This window comes from Sturnira hondurensis, unplaced genomic scaffold (assembly GCF_014824575.4).
Source record: "Sturnira hondurensis isolate 20B ecotype Veracruz unplaced genomic scaffold, ASM1482457v3 Scaffold0008196, whole genome shotgun sequence".
Lineage (NCBI taxonomy): Eukaryota > Metazoa > Chordata > Mammalia > Chiroptera > Phyllostomidae > Sturnira > Sturnira hondurensis.
In genome coordinates, this window is record NW_028080827.1 from 4,101,310 (window position 1) to 4,124,235 (window position 22,926).

Here is a 22,926-nt window from a genome sequence, read left to right on the forward strand (position 1 = left end):
TCTGCAGGTTTGAAGGAAATGCTTCATATCCATTTTGCACAATTCCCCTGTTTCAGTGTTGATCTGCTCTGCTCTTGCCCATCACTGGTTCCCAGTCTCGGGTAGCAAACTGGGATAGTCACCTTTGCATTTCTGTTACGACAATTCTGCCAACCTTTACTTCATGACAAATGAGACAGTGTAAGAATAATTGAGTTGCCAAAGATCATAGCAGCAAAATTTTCTTAAATTAAAGTAAAAATGTCTATCTATCTAACCTATCTATCTGTTTTACCAGGCTCTGGTAAGTCAAATCCAGTTGGCCCCTTCAGTGAACTTGTTCGACTTCTTTAACCAACTTTTCCAGATAAATTATCTCCTCAGTTTCTAATTCTCCTGCACCTATTATGGGTAGGACCTCACAGGCACCCTTCAGTCAACTACTCTTTGGAAGGTCAGGGGCAATTAAAGACCAGCCTTGTCCTGCCAACCAAATGTTTGCTTTGCTCAGAAGCTTCAGGATTTGCCAAACTACAGTTTCCTAAAGAATGCTTTTGATTTGCTTCGATCTTCAAGTTCACTGTTACATATGAAGTTTTGAGTTTACTGGTCCTGTTTTTATTATTCATGCCTATATCTGTCTTAAGATATAATTTAGTGATCACTCATCAAAATGTCTCAACAAATATATTAAAATTTAATTCCTTCATTTGTCTTGCAACTTGTAATGTTTCTTTGAAACCTAGACACATGCATGTTCTAATACTAGTCAAAATTTTCATTCTCTCTCCCTTGTACCACTGACCCAGTTCCCCAGCCCATCCTCCCCAACACCACTCCATCACCCCAACCTCTGCAAAACAAACGCAGGCATTGCACAAAGGCCCCAACACATGAAGTCTGGGTGAGCCCAAGTGACAAATTCCCTGCACTGCACTTTGTGAGAGGCAGTGGTTCCTTTAATCTGTGACCTTCACGTGCCAAGACCCATCACATTTGTTCCTTCAAAACAGTATCTATAGTTCTGTGGCATTTTCTCATTTCATGGGCAATAGAAGCCTGACTCCTAATTTGTCATCTTCTAAGAAAAACCCCGGTCTTAATTCCCTGGCTCCAGCAAAATCTGTGCTCTGTGGGAGATTTCCATTTGCTTGTGGTGATTTTCTAGAATTGGTTTACTAACCAAAGGTGCCTCGCATTGGGAAAGAGAGCCGTGCTTGCCCACATACTTAAAGTAGGGCTTGCTAGGATGCCCGTTTACCAGTCCCTCTGCAAAGAGCCCCTAATGACCTCTGAAATTTCATCAGAACTACGGCAGCCACTTTCTCTGCTTGCGTTCCTCAATTCTGGCTCTGCCTCTTGGAGCTGAGCATGTGGCAGGGCTGCTCACAGCTGGGCCGGTTCTCCCTGCAGCGTTCGCTTGCTCTGTGACAGGCCAGCGCAAATTGAATTAATAGCCTATGAGTTTCCTCTGGCCTGCCGCATCGGCAGATTCACACCTGGTTTCTCAGGGCTTTCTTTCCAAACTCAGGCCAAGCCACAGGCACACGAAAACCAAGGAGTAGAAGTTCGATTGTATCTGGCTGGTCTGAACCACACAGACCGAGCCTCTGCTCGAATCAAGCACCACCCCACCCACAACCTCCAAACCCACATGGGCCTCTGATAGCGACCTGTAAGGTCAGACCCACCGGAGAACTCTCGGCTCTCCCCTTTCTCACCTTTCAATAGCAGGTCACTAAATCACCAGTTACAAAGTGAAAAGTCAATCCATTAGAATGACAGGAGTCTACCAAGTACTCAGGAACTGACAAGGCTTTGTCACACGCTCCATAAGACTGGTGGGGCAGGTATCACTATTGTTGTTTCAAATGAGAATATTGGGCTTACTAAAGATAAAATGTCTTGCTCCAGGCTAAAAATTGCAGGGCTGAGACTTCAAACACAATTTTTAGAATTTTAAATGATATCCATTGCCTCTCATTTGGTAACATGGAAGCAAAACAAACACTCAAACATACACACACACACACTCACACAAAGAAAAAAAACCCTGACAGAACAATAACAAACAACAAAAAGGCACTGGGGCAAGGGAGAGGGGGAAGAAATGTGTGCTTGTGTGTGTGTGTGTGTGTGTGTGTGTTCAGGAAAGTAGACAGACACACACAATTGCATTGCTCAGTGAGATCTAAGCCATTTTCTGGGACACAGCACACCGTGTTATGCTGAAAGTCAGGCTCCCTTTTGATTCTGTTTAAGTGCACACGGCCCAGCAGGAATCCTGGTCCATTCAAATCTATTCTGTTTTCTTAGAAAACTTGTAGTATAAGGGATGGGCACTACATCCTAGGAATATGTGGGTTAATCTGCATTTTTCTGTCCGAAACTCTAGGTTTTGGCCCATAGTTACCTAGGTTACCTCTTCAGAGGCAGAAACTGTGTGTCTGGTGGCTGATTCCCCCAGGCCTTGCCCTACTCAGTGGCTCGGGGCGCATCCCCAGGCACTGACCTACCGGCATCTGTGCTCTTAGTGGGGGACAGCGGTCTGAGCGCCAGGACAGTTGTTGCACAAGCAACCAGAGCTTGATGGATGAGTGTTTAACCTTAAAAGTAAAAATGAACTTTCTCACATATGGTAATCATTAGACCTCTGGGTGAATAAAAACTCTCCATCTTCTCTTTCACAAAGGACCGCAGCTTTGCCATATTTTAAAAATAAAACCACAACAAATAGACACAGGGTAATGAAAGTCTAAAGCCTTCAAAGGCCCTTCTTACCTTGGCATCTTCTTCCAGTGGAGGACAGAGAGAACCCATCTGGACACAGACATTTGAAGCTGCCTTCAGTGTTACTGCACGTGCCCAAGGCACAGATTTCTGGCTCTTCAACACATTCATCAATATCTAAAAGAATTACGTGTGTCCAACAAAGGCAAAACACAAAGAAGACACGGTCAGGTACTAAATGTAAAGTGTGGGGACACAAAGTGCACTGACTTTCAAAATTCTCCCAATTATGAGGATATTTTCCCATATCGTAATGCCATGGGTAGACTTCTAGGCTGGGTTGACTCTTAAAAAATTAGCTTTGATAGTTCTCGTTCTAAAAATGGAATTTGCAAGTACCTTCTAAGGGATGCAATGAGAAACATCTCTTACCCAGACTGATTAGAAAAGTTTGAGTAATTTCATTCTATCCTCAGCTAGGAAAGAAGCAACACACTCCAGTCTGACTTCACCCCTGCGCACTGAGCAGAAGCTCTGGAGCGTGAAGCAACACACTGAGTTACTCAGGGAGAGATCCGGGCCTTCGAACCAAATTCCTTTCCCTCCACTCATTCACAGTGCTTTGCTCAGTATCTCATGGTACAGCCCTCAAACTGTGAATTTTACGAAGACACTAACACTAAGGAAAATAATCCTATAAAGTGTGAGCTGAACAGATCACAGAAGATGCAGCTCTGATCTCTCACATGCAAGTTTGTTTTTCTGAAAACACAAAAATATCTTCCTGTAGCTTTCCTTTCATCATGCAGACAGTAGGAATCTGATACACGTGGAATTGTGTTATGGGTCCTTCAGCATCTTGGCTATTACAAAGGGGTGATCAAAGGCGGTCCAAGGTAGAGTCTGAATAGCTCAAGCAGCCACAGGCCTTAGTTGGCCTGGGACCGCACTAGCTCACGCCTGCTGACCTGGCCTCATTACTCATGATGCCCACCTCAAAACTGTGCTGGTTTGGTCAATAGGTTACATGATCACCCTATTTACGGAAAACATATAGCCCCTCTTTGCAACAGATTTATTTATCACTTCCCCTTTCAGCAGAAATTTGTCATGAAAAACTTTTTAACTATTGATTGTGACCCATATTATTTTTATGGAAATACTTCCCCCACCCCCAGGAAACCACATATCTCTTATATCTTGGGACTCTTTATTCTTATGTTTGTGCAAAGAGTTCTACCCACACCAAAGTGTATTTGCATTACACCACTACTCCCACAAGGTCCAAATAAAGGGAAGTTAGAAAATGAACTTCTTTATCTTGCCTTAACATGGTAAATACCACACAAAAGATACTTTACAAAAGTACAATGCAAAGTGACTATCTTGTACAATGGGAAGCCAACGCTTCATCACTCCATGTTATCACATGGCATTTATAACTGCATTTATACCTCCTGTGGTTCATTCACAAATCTGCACTGCTGATGATGACCGCATTCCTCTCTCCCACACTCTGCACCGCAACATCCCACCTTTCCTTAAAGGTCAACTTTGGCAAAAATGCTCATACATTTCTTTTTGGCTACTGTTATGCTGTTTTGATTCTTTCTCTTACAGTAGAAATTAACCTGTAGATGCTGACTTCCTAAGAGTGGGGACCAAGACTGTAGGGCGGGCACATTTAGGGACTATTCAGGAAGGTGTTTTTCTGTTTACACATTTCCATTCTGCTCCTTCTGGGGGAAGTGTGAGTTAATCATCGAGTGAATGAAACTGATCTTTAAAAGTAAAATAACATGTTTAATAAGTTGCATTTAGGCCTAATTTTGATCATATATTTCCATTTATAATGTTATCACTTGACTACAACTTAAATTGGATATAGAATAAAATTTCTCACAGATGATATTAAAAGTGGAGAAATTTCTCACTCATTATGGAATAAATGCAGTCCTGTTTAAAGGCAGGAGTGTGGGCTAGGTGATTTCTTAAGAATCCTTTCCACGCTAGTTATTTATAAAGTTCTGACAATTAATGTCCTTCATTTCATGCAATGATATATGTATCGAGGAAGGTAGTGCTAAAAAATTTGCTGAGAATTTCCTTGTTGTAACACATTCCCCTCTCTCTCTAGAAGTCAAACCAACATACACAAATAATACTGCCTCATGCACCAACCTTGAATGTGGTCATTTAAATATTTTTAACTGGAATCAGGAAGCTACTTTTGCTTGCAAACTACTAGCATTTAAAAACATGGAATCCGAGGTCTTTTACAAGCTGCATACACACACATTGGAAAAGAGTCAGGGTCATCTGACCATCCCTATGCCCGGAGCAAGTAACTTCAGGGATTAGCATGAGAATTAGCTGCCCTTGCCTCACCATCTAAGTATGAGGCCGTAAGTCACACCCTCTGCTCTTGGATTTGTTTTCGATTAAGTATTCCAAAATGAAGACACCAGCACACCACCACAAAAGTTTTGACTCCGACAAGTCAGTGCAGTAACCAATACCACTTATTTGCAAATACTGATATCCCTCCTACCTTCGCACTTGTCATTTTGTAGACTGTATCCAGGTGGACAAATGCATCTGTAGGACCCATCCAAGTTCTGGCAGGTGCCTGGTGCACATTTTCCAGGTTCTAGAGCACACTCATTGACATCTGCAAAGAAAAAAAGAAGGCAGAGGTTTCTACCTGCATAATTTCCATCAAACAATTAAAAGTCAAAGGAACTGGAATCAAATCAAAGAAATAAATAAAACCAATTAACGTCCACAAAACTCTATCACAGAGAAAAATTAATGACTCAATAAAAAAAGCTTTAACAGCAATCAGAACTGTGTAGCATGTAGAAAGTCAACAGATAGGAAGATTTTCAAGAGCAGCCAAAAAATCATATGAGAGCTTACTACAAAGTTATTTTGAAGACAAAAATGTAAGAAAGGGAATTACAGTCACTAATAGAACAGTTTGTCTCTCTCACAGTTTAACTGTTCTCTGTGAGTATAACAACTTCACTTTGAAAGCTGAGGGGAAAGTGGTATATGTGTTTGTACGAGTGCCCGTGTGTGTCTCTGTGTGTGCCTCTGTGTGTGTCCTGTATGTGTGTGTGTATGTGTGTGTGTGTGTGTGTGTGCAGAAGGGCAGAATTACTACCCTTCCACTCTGCCTTTTCCCTCCGGGCTTCCGGAAGGAAGGGTATGATGGACACCGAGGGCTTCTCTGAGTGGGCCCCAGGGAAGCTCTCGGAGGGTCTCTCCGAGGCGGCACTCACCCACGCAGGTCCTCCCGTCCGGAGCCACCTCGTAGCCGTCGTTGCACTGACACTGGAAGGACCCCACTGTGTTGATGCACTGGCCATTTCTGCAAAGGTTCCCATTTCCAGTTGCACATTCATCAACATCTGCCAAAAAAATATCCTTTGATAGATCCCAAAGAAAATGTCATCATCCCAGCAACGAGCAAAATCTTTAAAGGGAAAAATACTTGTTCTGAATTTCAGTGGCCTTTACTAGCTCAGCCAAACGTAAGACATTTCAATGAAAATCTAGTTTGCAATAAAAGACCTGGCTTTGCCCTGGCTGGTGTAGCTCAGTGGATTGAGCATGGGCTGCAAACCAAAGGGTTGCAGATTCAATTCCCAGTCAGGGCACATGCCTGGGTTGCAGGCCAGGTCCCCAGTAGGGGGCCATGTGAGAGGCAACCACACATTGATGTTTTTCTCTCTTTCTCCCTCCCTTCCCCTCTCTAAAAATAAATAGATAAAATCTTTCAAAAAAGACCTGGCTTTAAGCACCTGTCAAAACCTAGTAACATTACACAATTCTATTAATTAGAGGTTGACAATTCATACTAGAATTTTATATGAGTTTACCTTTATCTCCCTTTAGGTTTAATCTGAATGGCTAAAACTGAATTACTAGCACACAATACAGCTGAGAGTATTATTAAGTATTCCCATAATTAGAATTATATGAAATTAGCCTCAAGAACAATACAAATTTGATTCATTACCCTCACTTATGAGTAAGGTAGCGTGTTTTACAAAGAAGTTTTAATACATTCAATAATTTACTTCTTTTAAGAGAGGCCATAGTCAAACATGTGGACAAGCAGGCCCACATGGTTCGTAAATTATGTAATTTGTATATAAAAATCACTTTTGTATGTTTTAAAATGTAATAAATTCAATTATTTTTAAATTTATTTAATTTATAGCATAGTAGACATAAACATTATAGCTGCTAATAAACATATTAATAAAAGTAATGGATGTAGTTGCTGTATTTGAAATTTAATCAGCACATGCTCTCTAGTTGACAAACCTTTTAACCACTGTCATACATAAGATGGCCTGTGTTTGAAAACGACAGTTGGCACCCTGGGAATGATGCCAATTACAAAGAACACAAGTAAGATTGACTTCCCCTGGGGACCCACGACGACTTCGCACACGCACCTATACAGTCGTTGTTGTGAGAAAGGATGAAGCCGTGGTTGCAGCGGCAGTTGAAGGAACCAATTGTGTTTCGGCAAGTTCCATTCCCACAGGCATCTCTTTCACACTCATTTATGTCTAGTAGGAGCAAGAGACATAGAAAAACAGGATTACCACCAGACAAGGCTGCACTGTTACCTGGGCTAATGGGCACTTCAGATCTCAGAGAGTGCCAGCCCCAGGCTGAGCACTTCTTGGTGTTGGCATGAGCCCCAGCAGCAGCCACTGCCTGTGAGAATCCGGCACTGGGCAAGGTTCTAATCCTTGGGAGGAAGTCACTGCCTGGCTGGCTTGGGAAAGGAGGCAAGCTGAGGACGCGAGAACTGGACAAGAATCATTTTATTCTATTTACTTCTAGAATTCTCCACCCTTGCCACTTTTCTCAAATATTTTCACTTGTAAATGGAAAATCCTGTGCGCATCTGGGTCTTTATTTGCTGCCTGCCACCTTTGGCAAACTTGAACCTTTAAGATTCACACCCCAGTTTCCCAGAAAGCTGAGGGTCACCTGATATTACCCTGCAATCAGCAACCAAATACATGAGCTTTCTAACTCACCTGGCATTGTAGATATCTCCCCCTTTTTCCCAGTCCACCTCTAAAACTCACCAGTGCTCCCACCAAAAGTGACTTGTCGTGTTCTCCAGAATGATCCCAAGGTGACAGCACTGAATTGGGCTCCTCTCAAACACGCATAAATTGCTGTTTGTTTTTTCATTGGTCTACGACTTTTCTGTTTGACTATTTTGTAAAGCTATGTTGTCTTTACATCTCACCACAGCAGCTGACACCTTTCATACAGAGAGTAGATGTGCATTATATACTAAGGTGGAAATAAGGAATTTAAGTGAAACAAAGTTGATACTGCTGGTTTGAAAGAGTGGGGCAGAATGAGGAAGCCCAGGACGAAGGGAGGGGGAGGGAGTGGAAGGTAACACCTTAGGTTAGCCAGGGGCAGTGTTCAGAGGTAGGATGTCCTTTCCTTTCAATTTTGAACAGGAAGGTATATAGTCTATGATCCTAAATCAGGAAGCTAATGCTGACTCCAAAGTGACTCCAACTGCGTGCCTGCGGTTGCAGGTGCGTCCTTAGAGGTCGTGCTGCCAGTGATGAAGAGCTTCTGCCTGACCCCGCACTTGGGTAGGGCAGGTGCTCAGGTGGGGGGCTGCAGATAATTCCCATGAAAGAGACTGAAAGAAACTTGGGCAGGGTCACATTGACATGCAGAGGTTAGCTCCCCGGTGATGAGCAGGGCTGATTATACTCCTTTAATTTAAAACGTGTCTGCTCTGAAGAAGAGGGAACTTTATGAGAATGTTCCCTAATGGATGAATCCAATTATAGCCAAAGGCAAGCACTTTAAACATCACTCTATGGATTGTTCTTTCTCCAGCTGTGAAACTCATTCATGTTCATGAAGTCCCCAAAAGACTTAATGGATATTGCTTTAAAGTAGAAAAAGAAAGGAGGTAAAGAGAGAAAATAATTGACTACATATTTGAAGTTTATTCTAAATTAACCTCCTGATTCAGTACTGAAACCAAGGGAGAGATTTAAAGTCATGAGCTCTTTTCCTCTAGGAAAATGTTTCTTTACTTTTTAGGCCCGTGTAGGGCCTGCCAATGTGCATTTGAGTATCGGTTTAAACTACAGACTCGCCTCGAAAACCATTCACATTCAAACACTCAAAAGCTACACTCCGTTCCAACCAGGCAAACCCACATAAATATCATAAAACATACTAGGCCGTTAACATTAATAAAAAGTCATTTTTTTTTATCTAAATAGCTTTCTAAATGTATCCCTTCGTCAAAAGTTTTTCTGGACTGACAGCCAAATGAATATCAAAGAAGAAGTTTATGATGTTCAGATCACCAAAGATTAAATACCAAAGGATGTTAATGCTCCATGCCTGCTTGTGTTTTTATTTTATAAATGGCAAAGCAACTACTGAGAGGTTTAGCATTAACTACTGTATATATTCAGACGCAAATGAATCTTTCAACAGCATAGGAAGAAAACAGGGAAACGATAATCGCACACTCACCTAAACACATGGTTTGATCAGCATTTGTTTTGAAGCCAGTGTGACAAAGGCAATAAAAGCTTCCCACCGTGTCGATACACTGCCCATGGCTGCATATGTTGGGGATTTCTTGACATTCATTGCGATCTGTAGGTAAAAAGCACGTTTAGCATCTTAAGTGGAACCTTAGAAGACAAAATCAAATTGAATAACTTAGTCCTGAGTACTGCTCTCTGGACTACTCTGAGCTCTTTATAGACTAAGCCTGTAAAACAAGTACCAGCATTCTGTTTCTTTTTGCCTGAAAGTTGGTTCAAACTTATTCTCATTTACTGGGCATATCCAGAGTATGTTAACACTACATGAAAAAAATGAAAAACAGGGCGGTATCCAACAAAGGTGAGAAAGATGAGAAACTTAGAAATAGCAGGGGGCAGAAAAATCCAGGCTGGGAGATAATCCATTTAAGGATTTACCTAAAAGCATCATCACAGACTGTGGAATTAATTGAAGTATTTTGTCTGGTCAAAATTTGGTGCCTCAGATCACTGACCCCTCACGGTTTCCGCTGGAAATTTACCTCACAGTCAAATCTCATCAGTAAGATAGATTTTCTTGATGGACAACCCACACAGTCCCTCGTTCCAGTTTCACCTCATTGTTTTGTCTCATTCCTATGAACTTTCGTTCCATCTTACCCAAGTCTTCATGTCTCCACGTGGCTCCTATTAGCATTTGACAATTCTAATGATATTTCTTGCTTTTTATTTATACTCATTCAGAGGAAAACCCTGTCACCTTGTTTCTGCCAGCCTTTAAGCTCTGAACTATTTTGATCGTCAACTGAATCTCTGTTGCTCTCCTGCAATCCGGTAAATCTTCAGGGCAGAATTGATTGCACGAATCCACACATGACGTAATTTCGTGCCTACTTGTGTCTCTAATTTAATTTTTAAAGCTCTCGGGATACGTTTCAGGCAAATATAATTTTAAGAGCACTGATTCATCCTGATTTTCCTATTGTTACAAAAGAAGGCAAACAGCAGACTGCCCCCTCGGGTGTGAATGCCACAAAGCAGAACAGCACCCTGCTCTCAGCTGAATGATCCCAACTGGCCGCCTGCCTGTCTACTGAGAGGACAGCAACTGGGACGGGGCGCTTTCTGCTGCACAGAGCAGTTGTGCTCAGCAGAGACGAATCCCCTCCATTTCATCCCCTCAGGCCTCCATTTTCACAAGTGCTTTCTTCCAGGATACAGAACATTCAGAGTTGTGATGAATAAGGTCAAATACTTCATTAACAGGGGGGATTGGTGTAGAGCAGTTTAGGCTACTAAACTGTAGCATAGGCTAGCAGTAGCATAGGCTATTGCTAGCCTATGCAGAAATGCTAGTTAACTCAACAAATTAGGATTGTTCCTGCCCTGGCTGGTGTGACTCAGGGGATTGAGTGCCAGCCTGCAAACCAAAAGGTCACCATTTAGGTTCCCAGTCAGGTCACAAGCCTGGGTTGTGGGCCACGTCCCCAGTAGGCAGCATACAACAGGCAACCACACATTGATGTTTCTCTCCCTCTCTTTCTCCCTTCCCCTCTCTCTAAAAATAAATAAAATCTTCTTTAAAAAAAGTAGGATTGTTTCCATTGGAGAAAGTGGATTTAAAGTGAGCAACCTGCTCCCCGAGATAGACAGAGGAAACAGATTTTCACTGCCAAGCTTGGTGAAGGAAGCTGACTCTGAAGGAGTGTATCTTCGGGCCTATCCTGGTTGACTCAAAGCCGTGGTAGATCGTGGTAGATCCAGGAGTGTGTGAGGGGTCAGCTCTGTCTCATCTTCAGGGCCCACGGGAAACGGAGAGCATTAAGGATCTTAGAAATGGATCCCCAATCAGGAATTTTCTTTTCTACACTGCCTTCTTCATGATGATTTTTAATGAATAAAACATGGACTATGTATTTTGAGATTCTATTGGTGAAACAGGAAGTTACAATTCTCTAGAACTTAATTGTGAAGTTCAGTTTGTCTTGGGACCAGAGAACTAGGTTTCTCAAGCATCAAGATTTGAACTCCCAGGAGATTATGTCTGAGGTTGAGACAGGGGATTTAAACACGGGTTGGGCAAGTGGCAGGGAACCCACTCAGTCAGTGGAGAGAGAAGAGACCATGAGAAAGTGGCTGGAACCTGTCTCTTGTGTTCAGCTGGTTGAGAGAGGTCAGGGGGGGCTGCAGTTTGCTGTAACTGCGCAGCTCCGAAGCCCGACCTGTATCCCAGGCTTACATATCTAATTAACCGTTGTCTCGGATCTCTCAGCAACAATGCGGGTATTACGGCCAGCTATGATTTGCAGTTTGAAATGATGTACTTAGGAATTCAAATAAAAAATTCAGTTCTCATTTTAAACACAGGCAAAGAGCAGTATTTTACATTATGTCTAAAAGAATGCCATGTATAGGACAGCATTCAAAGACAAAACATTTTTAAAGATGTAAATGAAGACATCTCCAGAATGAAGTCTTTAACCTTAGAGACTAAAGAATTGCAAAATTGAAGTACATTCCCTTTCTTTGATTTCAATGAATGAGGGGAAATTGAGCTTGGGCTTCAAACAACTCACTCCTAGAACTTATGGCTGGTTAATGCCTGATGGGTTTCATTTGTTAATGTTCTACAAGAAAATATGACGGGACTGAAGGCCCAGCAGGCCCTGGCTGGACATGCTGTCTTGATGTATAAATAACTTCTTGCCTGAATGTGAAATGGTGTGAAATGACATGTTCTATATTATCAGCAATTCTTTATTTTGATTGGAATTATTTCATCCAGTTTCAAAGAAATATAAATTAAGACCAAAATGCAAGGAAATGGCCTCAATGCCAAGTTTCACCGGGGTATTGTGGCTCCTATCAGAGACGTACCAACTTTTCCTGTCATTTTTTTTAATACATGGATGAAAACAGCTCTGTTGACAAAATGCTAAACACTTGCACATGTTTCTCTAAACTCAACAAAACAAGTCTTGATTCTCTAAGTGAGTTTCTGTTCTGCTAATACACCCTCTTCCCACCAAGGTCTCATAAAACAATGCAAAATTCCCTACAGAGAGCAGTGTACTTCCTACTGCTTAATCATGGGTAGGCAAGGAACCCCAGGGAAAATCTGACCATGCTCCCTTGTGGTGTTTCATTCACAAACGCGTAACATGTCCAGGAAACTCCCTGTGAAATGAACCATGAGCAAAACAACACATTCTTCCTGACCTTTTCGCTAAATATATAATGGTTTATAATTACTCTAAAACATACAAGAAAATCATTCTGAAGTATTATTTTGCTTCTGGGCTGAAATACCAGTGTTTCAATTTGATGCAAATGGCTGGAAGGTATCATCAATAACCTTACCGTCATTTTAAGTCAAAGACACACTCCTTCTCCTCACTTCTGCCACGGCCCTGACAACAGTGAGCCACAAGAGAGATCCAGCCTCTGGAAGACACTTTCTGATTCTCCCGTAGGTCACTTCCAGCTAATAAAAGACAGTGACTAGATGCTGCCTCCCTCAGTGAGTGATTTCTCTTCTGTAAATGGTTCAGGAGGAAGAGTGGTTTTGCTGCTTCTCGTGTGTCTCTTTTGGCAGGTCAATATCGTACAGTCTAGGAGAGCGGCCCTGTCGAGATTTGGGGGTGTGTGGCTGAGGTGGCAGCAGCCTTGCATGCCTCGGGAGGATTATGTGAAATAAAATAAAAAGCATTTGGTCTTGAATACTGGTTAGGGAAGTGTGTGTGTGTGTGTGTGTGTGTGTGTGTGTGTGTGTGTGTCTATTTGTGGCAGAGTAGCAGATCGGTAACCATGACATCTAGGTACATATAAGATTTATTTATTGTTTCAAAAACAGCTCCTCTATAAAGAGGGAAAAAGGTTAAGTGTTTAGACATTTCAGCAAGTTTCCTTTTTCGTCCAGTTCAGTTACTGGAACTCAGCAGTTTAAAGGAGACCACCCACTAGGAGGGCGTGTCCGGCCAGCGGACCGACTCACCGTTGCACTGCCCGGTGGAGGTGAAGCGGTAGCCGGGTTTGCAGTCACAGCGGTAGCTGCCGGCAGTGTTGATGCACTCGGCATTGCGCTGGCACACGGGGCCGTTCTGGCACTCGTCGATATCTACCAGCAGAAGAGAATGTCATTAAACAGAGAAAAGAACCTGGTATCAAGTTCGTGGAACCTCTCACACGAAATAAATTTATATTTTCTTAGTTTGCTCCCTTCTATTGAACAATGTAAGCCTGAAAAATCACTTTCTGATTTGTCTACTTTACTAACATTTTTCTTAAATGTGAGTACCTGATCTATGACCACATGTGGCTTCTAATGACACTCGCGTCTGAAAATGGTCATGAAACTCAACTGCTATGGTGAGGACTTGACACAGGTACAGAAATGGCACCAGGACACCTTGTGTTTGCTCAGAGCTCCAGGGTCTTAGGATTTAATCGGGTGGCTGTCGTCAGGAAGGCTGAAGGACCTGGGGAGCACAGAGCACCTCCAACCTCAGTGTGCACATGAACTGCTCGGAATCTTGTTGGAAGGCAGGTTCTGACTCAGCAAGTCAGGGGAAAGGCCTGGCATTCTGCATTTCCAACAAGCTCCCTCCCAGGTGAGGCCGCTGCTCCTGGTCCACAGATGCCACTTTGAGTGCAGGGCTGTAGAGGCTCCTGCTTCAATTGCTGCCACACGGCAGTCAAGTCAGGGAAATGTAGCACATTGCACATAAAACTACTGAAAACAACCCCATTCACATTATCAAAGAAAAGAATAAAATGGATATTGTGTACTTCAAAACTGCGACTGCCCTCAGGGGGTTGTTTGTCTATATATACTTTTAAACACTTAATTTAAATTCATGTAAATGTCATTATGTAGGTCAAATTATGTAGTAAATGTAATTAAAACGGAGTTCAAGTTCATGGCGTAACAAAACTTACTGCACGGTCCAGTCTTACCATGGGGCAAAATATATGTTCATTGTTCCTGCTCCAGTGAAATAATTTGGTTCAGTCTAACTCCAGTTTGAAACAGCCTGTCACACAGGCAAGAGGCAGTTCTCAGCACCAGGATTGGGGCTTTACAAAAGTTGGCTCAGGCGAGAAAGTTCCCACAAGGGGGCGGCAAATACATCTGCCTCTTAGGCCTGTGCTTTGTGGTGGGGAAAATGTTAGAACTACTGCCAGTAGGAATTTCTGTCTTGTGTGTGTGTGTGTGTGTGTGTGTGCACGCGCGCGCGTGCACGCGTGTGCATGTGTGGTGGGGAGAGGAGCTTCTCCATGCAGCTGATACGGGAGCAGAAGTATGCTCACCTCAGGTTTTAGCACACAGCACCCCCTCACCCACCAAGTCCGCCCTGCTCGTAATTGAGGGTGTACAGAAATACTGAGGGTAGCTTGTGTCCTCGGAGAAGCCCAGTGGTGTCCCAGACAAGCATTTTGGTGAGGCAACAGACACCTAACATCTGATTATACTCGAACTTGGGAAGAGCAGACGCATAGTAGCTCCCTCTAAATCACTTCTGGAATTCATTCCAACTTCACCGTTGCTGAGCCATGCACTTAATCAGCCTTCATTTTCTGATTCTGAGAGCTGAGAGTGTGCTGGGGAGTGGCTGACCCTGGATTAAACACTCATCCTGCAGATGGATATCCTGTGAAACGGAAACCCAAAGCTGGAGCTCTTTGTAATCTCGGTAGCCACTGAATGCTGCCCTGACAGCAAAGCGGCTTACACTGGCCCAGCCGTACGCTTCCAACCCCAAGTGTGAATCAAGGTCTAGGCTGACCTGGTGGTCATGGGTGGCCTTGCCTATGGGTTCTGGCCAAGAGCTGCCACTTCAGCAAATATAAGTGCTAAAGAAGCACCTGGATAAAGGAACCACCAAAGGGATCCCTGAATGAAAGCAAAGGGGAGATGCCACAGGGCGGTGGCTGGCACCCTGAGGCCTGCATGGAAAGTAGGAAACTGTGGCTAAGAGAGGCAGCCAACCCTAGCACCTTATAACCATCTGCTGTGGGCTTCCTCTCTCTCGGCATCATGCCTCCTCCTCAGACACCTGATCCTTAACAGCCTTCCCAGTACAGGGCTGGGCCAAGGTCTGAAATGACTGTGTCCTTAGGAAGGCTCTGAATGGCCATCGCCCCACTCTCCTGCCTGGCAGGCCGAGTGAAGGACATGTGCCGATTTGGCGATAGTCACAAAAGCCTGGTGAGGAGAATTTAACAAGCATGTGCTTAGAACTATAACTTCACTCATGGTCTATAATTGTCCCCAGTCTAGGAGAAAAATATTTCGTAACATTGAAATGTTGACATATGTGCTCTAATCCATGCTCTAAGGGATAATAACACTCTCAAACATGAACAAAACCTATGCTAAAGGCTCCAAGTTCAAATATTAAATAGAAAATCCTTCCAGCCATCCTAGAACCCATGGTATATTTAATAACCAGTAATGCCGCTCCTTTTACTAAAATGTAAAAGGACACTATCTGCCCCAGACGTAGGGAAAAGATGAAGCGCTGTAAGGAATGTGCAGAATCACAGTACAGACACACGGGAAGAGGAGGTAACTTGAAAATGAAGAAAGTACCATGTGCACGCATGCCAACATTCTTCCTATAAAATCACATTTGCTGTTCTAGTCATTTGGAATTCTCTCCTGCATCTGGAATATTTGCATCAACCTTGTTTTCCCCTGGGGGCAGCAAAGGCTCCATTTGGAAGAGAACACTGATTTTGAGATTCAGCTCCAGAGGACTGCCCACCATTCATGCTCGCTCTCAGGCACCGAGAAACAAAAGCAATCGACCTGACACACCCAGGAACGCGAGGCTGTTTCGTATCAGCTGGGAAATCTAATAACACTGTGTGTGGGGGGAGGGTACACCCTGCTTCTCCCCCTGGGAGTTACTGAATTATTTTGCCTGAGATTTCATGCTGTTCCCAGTGGTGCCCTTCACTATGCTAGAGCTTGATGGATTTCTGAAATTCCAGTGTTGTGAAATCGGCCAAGCGTGTGGGCGAGGAGCTCACCAGTTAGCTCACTCCTGGACATGATACAGTGAAAACATCACTTACCTTCACAAACTAACAGCTTGTCATTATAGAAGAAACCCACTGGACATTCACATCTGAAGCTGCCAACCATGTTGATACACACTCCATTCTCACAGACACCGGGGATCTCCCGGCACTCGTCAATATCTGGAAACAGAGTAGCCACGTGTGAGCGACAGCATATGGGCGGATGGCCCCTGTGCAGGGTCAATCAGGTTTGAAAGTCAGCTACTACTAGCTCCATGTTCAACAAAGGCGTAAAATCAAAGGAGAGAAAATGTGCACACATGTGTGTGCATGAGTCTGCATGCATGTGTTAAGGGGTATGTTAGGGTGGTGTCGATGGGCATGGGGGATGTCAATGACTGTCAGATTGAACAAACTGAATCACTTTCCAGACACTCACATGTCTATCTGGATTTAGTGTCTGTCTTTTTCACATTGTTTCAAAACATCCTCTTTGTCTACGTAGGAGCCATCTTTGTACCCACTGGACGCTGCGCAGAGAGTGGAAGAGGTGACCGCTGAGAGTAGACAGCCTCCCTACCCAAAGTGCATGGTAATGTTTGACTAGGGTAGGAGAGGGGGTCTGGGAAAGAGCAGAGGGGGAGCCCACGGTCACGGCCAACTCTGATCTTTCAACTTTAACCTCAATGCCCCCTACTTCTTTCGCAAGGTTTTGGGTTCAGTATGGGGGTGTAATCTGGGTCCCAGCTGGCACTGAGGGAGGGCTGTTGTAATAGGCTGTGGCTTCCTCAGGCTAGGGGCTGGACCCAGCTGCGATACCACTGGTACAGACCCCTAGCATGCTCTCTGACAAATGTTAAGTGCCCATTAAAATTTGTTAAATTAGGACCCAGTACTTGGAAGTGGAGTTGGTGAGCATTTAAACAGAACCAAAGTAGGAGGAGAGCAGAGCCACACTCAAGTCTCAGCAGGACTGGCCAGCCAGGCAGGTCTCACTCCCACCAGCCTGGCTGGTCTAGTCTCTGTGTAACCTGCTCCCAACTCCCATTCATTCCATGTCATCTAGGACAATAACATTAATAGCAGCGTCTCACTTGCTACATGCCTGGTATGTATCCCAAGCAGTCTACATGGACTTAATGAATCATCAGTTACCCTACGAGATGGTCTCTAGGTATTACGACTACCTCCACTACGCAGATGGTAGAGCTGAGGGCTGGTCCGAGGATGGAACTTGCCAAAGACTACACAGCCAATAAGAAGCAGGGTTGGGATTTGATACCAGGAGTCCCCTAATCAGCTTTCCTGCCTCTCCAGTGTTTTCTCACACCACAGTCATAGAATCCTCACAAAACCTTTACCAGAGGTGCTTGTTATCCTGCAGAGCCTGGCCACCGGCCCGTTGGCCAACATTCATAAAACACAAGGTAGAAGGGGATGTAACGCTTTGGTCTATCTGCACCACAATCCTCTCCGGTTCACGGGGTTCCTGTTACTGCTGCTGAGGTACTTTCACTTACATACTACAGTCAGGAGCCCTTGCGAGGGACGTAGCCTAAGTCGTAAGAAGATGGCCATAGACTTAAGTGGCACCTACAAAAGATTCTGTAATTTCAGAAGCATCACAGTCTAAAGCCATGTGTTTTAAAGGAGAAATTTGACAGGCTGCAAATTTATTTTAGACCCTTTCTAAAAGGCTTGATTTTGTTTGAAGGAAAATTCATGTCTTTAATAGGAAAAAAAGCTTAAAATCTCAAAAGATATATTGCTATTTTGAATATAGGTAATAATGTTCTTAGATTTTTTCACACTTTTGTCATTTACATTGGTAAAAAATTATGCAAAGTAAGAGACAAATGTGTCTGATTGTTAAACAAACAAACAAAAATTAATCCAGACGCCATTCTTATAGTATGGGCGGAAACATGAAATACTATATTCATATTTATTTCTTTTAAATATAAGTGATGTATTATCATGTTTAACAATAACAGGCTGGGTCAAATTTCTAGCCATTGTTCGGCATAAAATAGCAAAGAGATATATTAAAAATTTATATTTTCTTTTCCTGTCTGGATTTCATTTGAACTTCAACTTGGAGAAGTTTATATTTTAAGACAAGATTAATAAACTTGCTATAGTTTTAACCCCATGCGAATGGGCTCTATATGCCAACAGGCTCAAGGCCTTTCAGAAGGAGAGTAGAAAGCTTAAATAAAACAAAGCTTCCCAGTCATCTAAATATTTTGTCACGGTGGAATCTGGTACAATAAGTGTACTGCTCACTATCACATTTCCAGCTTTCCAGAGCTAGAAGCAAAGCAAGCTGTGAGTCAGGACTGGATTCTGGTCCCAGCTCTGTTATTAATTAGCTAGGTGACCTCGGCCGAGTCCCTTCCCCTCTCTGGGCCTCTGTCTCCCCAACTGCAAAGCTAGGCGTTTGGACTGGATGATGTCTGGGACCTTTCCAGCCCTACTAGTGGGCCATGCTAATGCTGTCTCGGGTCTGACCTCTGCCAGCCTCGGAGGGCAGGCCTTGCTGGGGTACACGCCTGGTCCGACAGTGGAGACCCGCTGCTGTTAAACACGACTTATCTTCGGATCAGAGATTCAAGGGAGATGAAAATCTGTTGCAGGAAGGGGAAAAACAAAGCAGCGAGGGCCAGGTGTTTTACGCCAATGTCGTTTAGTAGTTTTTCTTTCCAAACCATGAAGTTTCTTTGGACGTTGACTAGAGACTAGACTGTGGAGCCATATGGATTTGGCACTAAGGGAGCCACGCTGATTGCTGGACCAGACCCTTGTTTTCTTAAACAAGGTCATTGGAAAGGCCGATGTGGATTTCAGTTTACTTATTAGGAATAATGTGGAACAAAGCAAGGGGTGATGTTTGCTACTCTACTCAGTTGCTCAGATCGAAGAGGGGCATCTAAGGATGCGTCTAAATCACACGGGGGGAAACTCAGAGAATGCAAGAGCTTTCTACTTTGATGTTATTTGGTTTTAAGCCACAAAGGCATTGCCTCTGTTGGCTGACCACGGTGCAGTCCTTTTGAATCCTGCACAAGCATCTGTAGCACTGTAGTGGTCCCTGCTCCAGCTACCAGATGGGGACCTCAGATTGGAAAGATACATATTTTTTAAATTTCATATCTGAAATGCCCAAAGCAGATGACCAGAGGAGATTCCATGAAGGATAAAATTGATCCATAAGAAGGGCTTTATGTGAACAACCTACACATGAGGATCAGCGTGAAAAGTCATATTAAACTCATGTCTTAGAAGGGGGGATGGGGAATACAGTCAAATCAAACGTCACTGGCCCTACTCCCAGATCTCTCTTTCTGTTGATGCCTACGCTGGTTTAACTAAGAAAGCCTGACTGCAATTTTGGGAAAGGCTTTCCAGGCCCCAGATCACGAGCAACAAATGCTGCTGCCAATGAGGCGGAGCAGCCCAGGGTGTTCGTGCCGTTCGTTTCAAACTTAGAATCAGTGTTTCAACAAAGTGAAATGACATTGTTTAATGGTTTTTCCTTCTAAGAAAAAGAAACCAAACCAAGAAAATAACAATGTGTAGACCCTTCCCTTAACACAAAGGAAAAACCAGAAAGTTCCACCAATGGCGTCATAACTTACCAACGGGTAAGCCGGTGTAAATGTCAATGACAAAGCCGGGCCTCTGACTTCCACAGAGTGTAGCAAATTCATCTGCGGTAGGCAAACAAAGGTGGGGTGAGCTGGGTGGGCACGGGGGTCAACGAAGAGCAATGATTAGGCTGAAAGAAGTTACTTTGTAAACAGTCTGGAAAAGCATCTATCTGTATTTTGAAGAATGTAAAATGAAAAATAAATCTGAAAATTGCTACAGATGTTATCATTTTGTTCTTAGGACAAATACTGAAGGAAGAGTGACCTCCTGTTGACGTAATAATGAGGGAGAAGCGGAGGTCTCCACATCACGTGACACTCATTTGTAGGAGCTTGCCTGTAGAAATGTGGTGTCTCTTTTAAACTTCACCCAAGGATCTGTTTGTTAATTTTAGAGAAGAAACGGCAGGGTGGCAAGGTGGAGAGAGAGAGAGAACCATCCATGTGAGAAAGAAACATCGATCAGCTGCTTCCTGGACATGCCCCGACTGGGGATCAAACCCGAAATCTAGGATGCACCCTGACTGGGAATAGGACCCACAACATTTTGGTAAATGAGACGACACTTCAGCCAGCTGAGTAATCTGGCCAGTGCAGGAATTTGGGTTTTTAGAAGGATGTTCACTGCTGAACTCAAGGACTGGCAAGAGAGTCTCCTATTCTGCACGAAGGGGGATGCTGACAAAAGCCACTTCCACAAATTGAGGGAGACCATAGTAAGTCTAGCCAAGTTCTTGACATCAGGTCTATTAATGGCTAACTCAGGTCAAATAACCAACTTATATCATTACTTCAGTTTAGGGGGACGGATTTCTTTGCGCGCTACCCCCCTGTTCTCTCTCTCTCCCTCCCTTGACCCTCTACCTTTCTCTCTCACACCTGAGTTCATCAAGTTGATAATGAAGAATGAACTAAATGTCATTTGCAGTCCCTTCGGAGGTTTTGTCATTCTGGACCGTGACTGTAACTGCTATAGCATGACATAAACTGAAGTTCAAGGTGGCCATTGCCTTATTGGTCGAACCCACTGAAAATTAGTCTGTGGTTTCTGAAAGTAAACACAGTGTGTTCTTCCAGCAGTGCTTTATTCCTTAACCTATGAGTATCCACTTCCAGCCAGTGTCACACCCACTGACACTGGCATCCAGACAATTGCCACGGACTCCTGAAATGTATGCAGACTTCATAGCTAATGGAAAGTATGGTTGGATTTGGCCACTATTCAACATGAGGAAGTCTTACATTTGATATCAAGAGTATGCAGATCCTCACAATTTAGACATTTCTGAAAGAAAATGATAGGTTTATCAGGGGTCTCCAAAGTGGTCTCCAGAAGAACACACAAAGATCCATTAAGATAAAAAAAGAAAACACTAGAACTTCCATCTTTGCAAAATCTAATTTAAAAACTACTTTCTGTATATTTTATAACGGAAAAGTTCATAAAAATAAATTTACTTTTCAATATAATTAAAAACAAATCTATGGAGCCATATACAGATATACTCATTCTTCCATTAAACACACACACTCGGTGTGTGCAGCTCACAGGTTGTCAGGACAATCAGACAAGATCAGCAAATTTTTTCTGATAGGGTTAAGAGTAAATATTTTAGGTTTTTCGGGCTGTGCAGTCTCTATTAGAACTACTCAACTATCTCCTGAAAGCAGTCATAGACAATATGTAAATAAATTAGTGAGCTGGATGCTAATAAAATTTTATTTACAGACACCAAAATCTGATGTTCAAATAATTTTCAGGTCAGAACGTATTATTTAAATTTTTTTCTAACCATTTAAAAATATAAAACTCATTCTTAGCTTGTGGCCCATACACAAATAGGTGGCGGGCTCGCTTTCACCCATGGGCTTTAGTTTATGAATGCTGGTCTAGCGATATCCTGCAGAATAAGGTAACTCATAATTCTAAGTGATAGTTACCACATTATTTCTGGAGTAAGCAATAGGTGAGGTGGTATATTTCACTAAAACAAATCTGTTTCATGTCTTGTCAGGTAGCACCAGACAACAGATTTACTGTACTACAGATCACTCTGGGGAAGGGAGTAGGTTCTACAGAACACTCGAATCAACACCTGCATGAGAGTTCATTCCGTCTAAACCATCATGTTAGTAAACAATGTCATCATGACAGATACAATCTATATCATCTACCATATGATATACGAACAGTGCACCAAAGTTTTCACTTCATTTACTCCAAGGATATAAATTATACTTTAAACAAAAAAAAATTATATAGATTTTTCTCTATGAGAATAGAAAAAGAAATTTCTCTCAGGTCTCAACGTCAAGAAGAGTTGCACTTCCCTTTAGTGCTGAGTGTGCTCTATGGTCATAGGGGCTCTTAGACTGGATTGTGTCTCCCTTTTTCATGTGAGCTGCTGGAGAGTTTGGAGCCAAAGTTACCGCTCATCTCTGGAAAGTGCATAGGAATTCCTGGCTTGGGTTCTGTGTATTAGCCTCGCTCCTTGCTCCAAGTTTCTTGCCCTTGTTTGCCATTTGCCTTAGGCCTTCTTATTTTACATTTGAATCTTTGTGGGCTGCCTTAAATTCTTTTTGGAATAGGACTAGTATAAATAAGTTAAAATAATAGGAATATGGTTTGCTTATCTGTCATATTTATTGCTTTGCATAATGTTTCCAGTCTCCTAGTTACATGGCAAACTCCATAACAAAGCTAACAATATTTATACTTTTGTGATATGCTGAGTCTGTAAGTCTGGTGAATGAACTAGTATAAAAATTAGAAAGCATATTCTGTAACTTAATTCTCAGCTGGAAGGACCAGGCCCAACTGTGAAATGAAATATTTGTGTTTGTGAGCTCATTTTTTCTTACAAAGATAAGTGAGGCAGCCTATTCTTCCCTGGCTGAGACTCATTTCTCCAACGATTTGTGGCTCATTTATTGGCCTATAGTTTTAGTAATGGTGAAACTAAAATTCA

At 42.9% G+C, this 22,926-nt stretch overlaps 1 protein-coding gene across 4 annotated transcripts in view; it reads right to left on the bottom strand.

Moving 5' to 3' along the window:
* The window catches only part of FBN1 (fibrillin 1), a 227,932-nt gene that overhangs the window by 26,833 nt on the left and 178,173 nt on the right, over positions 1 to 22,926 (bottom strand). For all 4 annotated transcript variants that reach the window (XM_037054584.1, XM_037054585.1, XM_037054583.1 and 1 more), the window contains 8 exons: positions 19,946 to 20,017; positions 16,362 to 16,487; positions 13,276 to 13,398; positions 9,265 to 9,390; positions 7,179 to 7,295; positions 5,994 to 6,122; positions 5,261 to 5,380; positions 2,761 to 2,886 (listed from right to left, as the gene is read on the bottom strand). In XM_037054584.1, the coding sequence (XP_036910479.1) occupies positions 2,761 to 2,886; positions 5,261 to 5,380; positions 5,994 to 6,122; positions 7,179 to 7,295; positions 9,265 to 9,390; positions 13,276 to 13,398; positions 16,362 to 16,487; positions 19,946 to 20,017 (939 nt within the window). The remainder of the gene's footprint in view (positions 1 to 2,760; positions 2,887 to 5,260; positions 5,381 to 5,993; positions 6,123 to 7,178; positions 7,296 to 9,264; positions 9,391 to 13,275; positions 13,399 to 16,361; positions 16,488 to 19,945; positions 20,018 to 22,926) is intronic.